Below are 7,500 nucleotides of genomic sequence, written 5' to 3'. Positions count from 1 at the left end.
ATAACGATATAGCTGATCATAAACAATCCGCTCGAAAACTTTAGCTAAGAGCCTCGAGGTATTTTGGATACAGTTATTTTTGAATCACGTTAAAAGTGACTTTATCCTCGACCTATCGCCATAACATTCTCACCTCTAATAAAATTTTGAGTAAAATCGATAATACCATGACAACGATAAAAATTGTTGAAATCAGTTAAAGACGAATTAGACCTGCTATATTTGAAAATCCAGCATCGCGAACTTTTAAGTATAGTGTTTGGCAAATAGCTGAACCTCCATGAGAACAAAAAATTCGGTATGTTTGAATAAAAATAAAATACAAATATATTTCAAACCTTAACTTTTGATCTCTGAAAAACTGTATCGAAACATCTTAACTGTCACTGCGTTTAAATATGTTAAGTTTGTGTTGGTGTGGGTAGGATCCGTGTGAGTATGTGTTTGTTAACAGCTGAGGTCGCATTGTTAAATTTAGTACTGACTGCTAGAGATTGCTTCATACCCGTTTGAAAGGTGGATTTTTGTGGTCGGTTACTGATAATTAACGATAAGCAAAAGCGAGCTATTTGATCGGGGCGAAAAACGCGACCCTCGCGTGTGTCCTTCTCCTTCGCGGCTCGTTTTATTTGCTCCCCAAATTCCTCATACGCCTGGTACACAGGCTAATAATATGACAGTATACCAACCTGTATTATTTTAAGGCGTGGCTGATCTGGGACGTTGTCATTCTGAGCGTTGCATTCTTCTAAAACAGTTAAAGCAAACATCACTTTTTACTTTAATAGCTTAACGTTACCCGGCATTCTGCATAAGCCTCTATGAATAATCGTTTGGGATTACCATGCATTACTTCCAATGGCCTAAACATAATTGTACAATAAGCAACGTGATAAAAAATGATAAATTTATCTGTTGTAACTGACAAAGAACTAAAATGACAAAATAGAGCCTATCAGTTCGAATAACTAAAAAGAAAATAAAAATATTTTACAAACTTTCAAACCTGGAATAGAGGAGTATATATCCGTCCGGAAACTTTCAGTTTCCTGTTCAAGAAAAAAAAGGCAACAGATCGAGGTGGCGCTTTCTCTTAGATTGCGAATTCCATTTGTCTCAACATTAGTTTTCTTTTGTAGTTGATTTTAGTTGTGGCCTAGTTTAGAATCCAATAGCAAAAACAAGGCGATTTGAAGAGAGCCGGAATAATAGTGGGGGTGAATTTTAAGGTTCGGCTTGCTGCCACTTGAAATACCCCGATTATGAACTGGGTTAACATAAGATCTTTCATCCGTGTTTGTAAGGATGTTTCTTCTCGGAAGAGGCCCTAGGTTTAATGATACACTTTTCAGGTATTCACAGGTTTTATGTTAAATTGTCACATGACGAACCTTTTTAAAGACATACTCTGCCTTTTATATTAATGTCCATGCAAAGAAAAGACTTAAAAAGACCTTCTGAAACCATTTTAAGTCAGCGGGGCATACTCCTATCGTAAACTAGCTTTAGTACCCTGCTCTGTCCATAAGCTAATGTTACCACTTCTTCTTTTGGAAAGAGGAATGGGAACAGAGTTACGATCTTACCAAGACTCTAACGTGTTTTCTTTCCAGTGGAGGAGGGTCAGTTCTTGGATAGTCAACATCACCTAGAAGATAAAAAGTCTACAAATTAAAAAGACAATAGGCCATTTGCACTAAGAGGCATGTGACACCGTTTTTATGAAAATGAAAGTTATATGATTTTGCCTTCGAAAAACGATTAGTGGGTCATATCTTAAACAAAATAATGGTGATTTGGTTTTTCAAACCCCCACCATTTTCTTAAAATGAATAAGTTCGTAAATGGTCACGTGACCAAAATGTGATTTTTAAAATTATGAATTACCTCTCTCTGAACACAAATTTTGCACTTAAACTTCAAGGAAAATGTTGAAACGATGATGTGATAACGTTTACAACACATTTGAGCGTAACTATGAAACGTTGAACAAGATATAAGCAAGAAGTAGTTTTGGCCGCCATGTTGGAGGGCAAGAGCGTGCCCTCCGACATGGCGGCCGATACAAATCATACTACTTTGCTGAAAAATCAAAGTGCCACAAAATATCTCCTTTAAATGCGTTTCCTCTCAAATTTCGGGTGTAAGATAATTTTTGTGTGCTCTAATAATTTTTGGCATCAGCAAGATTCCAACTCATTGTTTAAAGGAAGCATTGGTCACGTGACCTCTTAGTGCAAGTGGCCTATTTCGTTAAAGCGCCATATTTTGCGAGGGTAAGTCTTTCATGTGTTCATTAGTAATTTATAGCGATAATATAGTCGATGAAATATCCGTTTTTAAATTAAGATTATCTTTACCTTTCCCATCTTAAATTCAAAGAAGCATCTTTTTTAACATTGTTTTTATAGAGTGTTTTCACATAACGTCACGGCGGCCATATTGGTGTCCCAAAACCATGAAACGGCGGCCATGTTGGTGTCCGAAACCAATCCTCTGGGAGTTGAACTCTTTTCTTATGCAAACGCTTTGTTTTGTTCCAATAAATTTGCATAAATGCTGGCCACGTGAGTGAAAACACTCTATTGCTTTTGTAAGCCTAATATATATGGTTTGAAAAATGGTATTATTTCAGCCTACACAGGTTCACTATAATTTTGCATTTACAATCCAAGTATGGGTTGGATATGAAGAAAAAAGCTAAAAGAAGACCATGAATCACCGGGAAAACCTTTTTTCTTGTGTGACCCGTACTGAGTGAATACAGTGGGACCTCACCAGACGACCACTGTGATTTGTTCCGGCGAAATGATCTGTAATTTTCTTTCAAGATTTCGTTCAAGGAAGCATATTTTTATAACAAATAAAACGCCAAACACAAAACTGCTTAGAGTATGTTCGTCTAGGTGGGTGTAATCCTCAACAGGACTGTTGTTCACAGCGACTGCCGTTCTGACAACCTGTGCGGTTGTCAAAGTGAGGGTAAAAGTGAGTTGAATGTGAGTCGGTCTCGTCATTTTATGGCGTGAATTTGGGGAAAATGTCAATTCTGGCAAAGATTTTCCAAGGGTTTGGCCAATATTCACGTAAGATCATAAGAAAGGGATACCTTGAAAAGTGGTGACTTTAACAAAAAGTCGAATCCAAAAGTATAGAGCGTTTTCACGTGACGTCACTGCTGCCATATTGGTGTTCCAAAACAATGAAACGGCGGCCATGCTGGTGTTCCAAACCAATCCTGTGGGAGGTGAACTCTTTTCTTATGTAAATGCTTTATTTTGTTCCAACAAATTTGCATAGATGATAACCACGTGAGTGAAAACGCGCTATTATGGCAAAATTAGACAAGGGTTTGGCGAATTTTCAAGTGAGATGGGAAAAGGGGCCCCTTGTACTTGTAAAGTGGCGATTTTCATGAAAATTGCTTTACTGGCGAACTTGGTAAGAGTGGCGGAACTAGAGACAGTAATGAATTTTAACCAAGGCCACTTTTGGAAGTGTAAAGAGTAAGAGACGTTTCACCTAATTGTAGTAATATGCTCTAAATCCATCCGTTTGTTTGTTTAAATTTGCCCATTTAACCCTTCAAAATTCAGTACGAACGTTTCGCTGAAACAAAATTCACGTTTTGCGGATTCACCATTCTCGTCAAATTTGCCGCAAGCTAAGGGCCCTTCAAGCCATCTCATTTGAATTTCGCCAATTCTATGGCGAATTTTCGCCAAATGCGCCAAAAAACTGCCTCTGTTCAAGGGACCCCTGGTAGCATATCCTCTTTGAATTTTCGCCATACCCTGAAAAAAAAACTTTCACGGCTGAAAGTTCCGGTCTGGTTCAAGGCCATCGGTGGAAGTTTCACTCCAAAAGAGATAAGTTACGACATGGTCGTCGAGTGGGAAGTGAAGCGCTTGTAGTCTCATTCTTCTCTCATTCGCAAAAGTTATATAGTTGCCCATTCCGCTCCTGACACGACATTCTCCTATACCGTAGTCCGTATACAGCTCTTCTATCCCATAATAGAGGTATAGTCAAATCCAGCATTGAGACTTCCATGCCCCAGAATAGAACTCTTTCAAGAGTCTCTTTCAAGTACTCACGGTTGTAGGAAAACTGATTTCCTGCTTGGTCGACCAAACATGCTGAAATATAATGATGACGTAGATCTGGGGAGTGGCGTCAGTTTCTCAGCAAAAGGGCAACACTTGTTGGGACTTGACCGCTGTGCACGTCTAGCTCTGATGTTGAAAGATCCCCCAAGCAGAAAGTCCATATAAAGTCTCATATTAAGATTGCCTCCATCTCACGAATTATCATGCACCTATACATGCATTGGACCACTCAGCTCCATTTTGTTCGAGCTTTCTCTTGCTCAGCAAATTTTCAAGATCTTGAATTCAGTGCTTTCTCTAGAATTCGCATTCTGGTTTGTGCACTGGACAGTCAACTCTAAGTCCAGAATCAGTTACTAAGCGTGCTTTAGTAAGCATGGATACACGGGTACCTGGATTCTAGTTCTCCAGAAATCACACATTGATCGAGTTCAGAATTTCTTTATTTGCAACATGACTAACTGATTTGTATCAAGATTTGATATCACCTCCGTTTGTATCAATTATCATATTATCATCTTCAGTTACTTTTGCATTGAGCTCAATATCACCGATTTTGTACTTAAGCTTCGAAAGGTCATCAGCGTTGGTCTTGTCGTGCTAGTGTCATGGCACTTTGCGTTACAATTCTCTTTCGTGAATCTCCCAGTAAACGCTGGATTATTAGAAGACACAGAAGCCAACTTGTGATTGTTTTCAAAGCCTTGCGAACTTCTCACTGGTGCTTTTTTAATTAAGAGATAGCGGCGAAAGCGTTCCTTGTAGGGACGAGTGGTCCAAAAGGATAAGTACAATTTTGGCAGAGTACTATTGGGGAATTTAATATATTCAACCTTTGCGTCCGGGAATCACCGTAGGTATTCATCTTTCCACTTCTAGGTTATTTATTTTCAAGCCCGGTTATTTGGTCATGAATTAAGGAAGAATAGGTGGGGGAGGATCAGATATTTTCTGGGGGTGTTTGTGGAGTGCGAGGCAGTATTAATCCATTCCAGGAGGTGAAAGGGCCAACTCTATTATCGCCTAAAAATTTTTAAATGACTAAGTCTAACCCGAGCCCCCAATAATTAACGCATCTTTCCTAAAATCGTCTAAAAAGGTGATGTTCAAGGTCAGGTGTGAATACAATATTCAGTCAGTGCGATTACTTATACTTCCTTCTAACAGGTTCTGACCCGGCCCTCGCAAACGTTTAAGGTAAGAGAGAAGGTTTTCTATAGTCAAATATAGCTTTTGCTTCATGTTTTCGTTTCGGTAAGATGAAAGGTCGCTAAGATCGATTATTATCAACGACTATAATTATCTGATTACCTTCAGTGTTCTCCCGCAATTTCGTCAGCCTTTGTCTGATATCAATCACTTTGGGTCGACTAGATAACTCTCTTGCGCAACACTGAATCATCAGGTCATATTCTTCCTCGCTAATGCAGGACTCCTTTGGAATGACTTCTTTACCCTCCACAACCTTAAATAATACAAGCTCGAGTGCCACAGTTGTTGTTATAACATCACTAGTTCATATATGTTCACATAATAGTGCTTCGGCAAAATAATAAGTCGGAAAACAGTGACCGAGGATAGGTACGGGTTGTTTAATGGGACGAACCTTGGCTTTGGTAAAGAAAAATGGAAAAAAATTCACATCCGAGCCGGGAGGGGGTGGGGTTTTGTGAAGGTTTAGTTTTTACGAAAGGTATACCTTTTGGCGAATTCTGCACTCCCTGTTAGGCTACAACTAGGTGAAACTCACGCAGCAAAGCCGTGAGACGATACTCACAGTGAAAGGAAGTTGGAATTTACTTTTTCAGACCATGAACGGGTTTTTGGGGGTACGGTCCAATTTTAACCTACCAATAAAACATGCCGTTAAACTTCATTTTAAGGAAAATAGTTCACTGACTTTCCCTGATTCCTTTACAGTGAAGAAAACGTTTCTTAAGTTTTAAGTCAATCATGAGCATCATGATACAACTCGCTGCACAAGTCAAACTTAACCTTAGAATGCCTTACGCTAACACAGTTTTGAAAGATGACAGACAAATAGCTAAAGAGTGTCGACGGATTATCTCCCATCTGAAAGGGCATACTTACCCAAAGCTTTATTGCAAAAAACTAAGTAATCAAACTAACTCGAATCCAGTTAGCCGTACAAGAAGAACTAATTTATTCTGAATGCCGGTCGAGATCAAAGAACTTCTATTCATCAAACTTACTTAGTTTAAATCTGTGCATTTCTTTTCGAAATAAATCCTAACAAAGCAAAAAAAAGCATAAACCAAAACTCTCAAGAGTTTTTAGCATCGCAGGTTCCCGTTTTCAGGAGAAATAAAGCCTCCAACTCCGGTACTTCTAACCGTCCATTTTCCAGCTGAAATGAAAACCCTTGTACTTGCCATCACATTTGCACGAGAAATCTGCCTCTTTGGGATATAGACGAAGAAATATATGACAATTGTCCTATTCTTCTCATTATTCCCAGTAGCTTGAAAAAATTACCAAGTACATTTCCGGTGATTGGTTATCAAGTTCCGGAAAAATACCTTTACAGTTAACAAAGAGTGATACATTCTTAAGGTGGCTGCACACAGTTTAGCAGTTTGTGGCTATATGTCATTTGCCTAATCATGGCAAGAGAGCGGTTGCAGCTCACAAGCTGAGACTTGGCAAGTGAAAAATATACTGATGAAAGATTTTGATTGACAGGTAAAATGTGATGTTTTCGTTGTTTCCATGGCAACATGAACGATTGAATACAACCTTAAAATTTCACTTTTGCTCAGTTTACATAAAATTCACTCATTAGATTTTCCTATAAACTTGCACACAGCTTACTATAATTAATCATTACCATTAATTTTTGAAACTTATTTGACCAAATCTTAACAGACGGGTTTTTAGATAATCAATAATATAATTGTACTGTAATTATTAAATGTATCACAAAATTCGTCTGTTCAACTTCCATTTTAAAGTTCTCATTATTTGAAATACAATGAAAGTCAAAATTCTGCCAAATATCACAAAATTTTAATGATGAGAAATCGTCTTCTGTGTACCATGGCTTTTTTCGCCGCCATGTTTGTTTGTCTAATTTAAAACACGCGCTTTCACGCGAGTTACCGCTTACTGCCTGCAAAACTGTGTTCAACCACCTTAATTAGACTGAACCGTAACTGGCTGTCTGTTGTGGGTACCATGTGATTTTGTGGTTTGAAAGAAAACTTAGTTAAATTCCCTTTATATTCAGGACTAACTGACTGACACTCTCTTTCCAGTTAGACTGATATAGGATTTTAAAGCTTACTTGAAAAGATACTTCTTTGTCATCCACCAAATGACTGTAAGGGACGCATCCACGAGTTAGTACTTCATACATGAGTACTCCAAAGGC

The 7,500-nt window shown here is 38.4% G+C and overlaps 1 protein-coding gene across 1 annotated transcript in view; it reads right to left on the bottom strand.

Annotated features, from left to right (window-relative positions):
* Positions 1-7,500, bottom strand: part of LOC140936507 (uncharacterized) — a 32,813-nt gene that overhangs the window by 14,183 nt on the left and 11,130 nt on the right. Inside the window, exons 7-11 of the mRNA XM_073386026.1 lie at positions 7,414-7,500; positions 5,421-5,574; positions 1,587-1,648; positions 1,007-1,049; positions 690-748 (exon numbers count right to left, since the gene is read on the bottom strand). The exon at positions 7,414-7,500 is cut by the window's right edge and continues 98 nt beyond it. Coding sequence (XP_073242127.1) covers positions 690-748; positions 1,007-1,049; positions 1,587-1,648; positions 5,421-5,574; positions 7,414-7,500 — 405 coding nt within the window. The remainder of the gene's footprint in view (positions 1-689; positions 749-1,006; positions 1,050-1,586; positions 1,649-5,420; positions 5,575-7,413) is intronic.

The sequence above is a fragment of the Porites lutea genome, chromosome 1 (assembly GCF_958299795.1).
Source record: "Porites lutea chromosome 1, jaPorLute2.1, whole genome shotgun sequence".
NCBI lineage: Eukaryota > Metazoa > Cnidaria > Anthozoa > Scleractinia > Poritidae > Porites > Porites lutea.
Note: the sequence above shows the minus strand (reverse complement) of the source record. Positions and strands in the feature narration are given on the sequence as shown.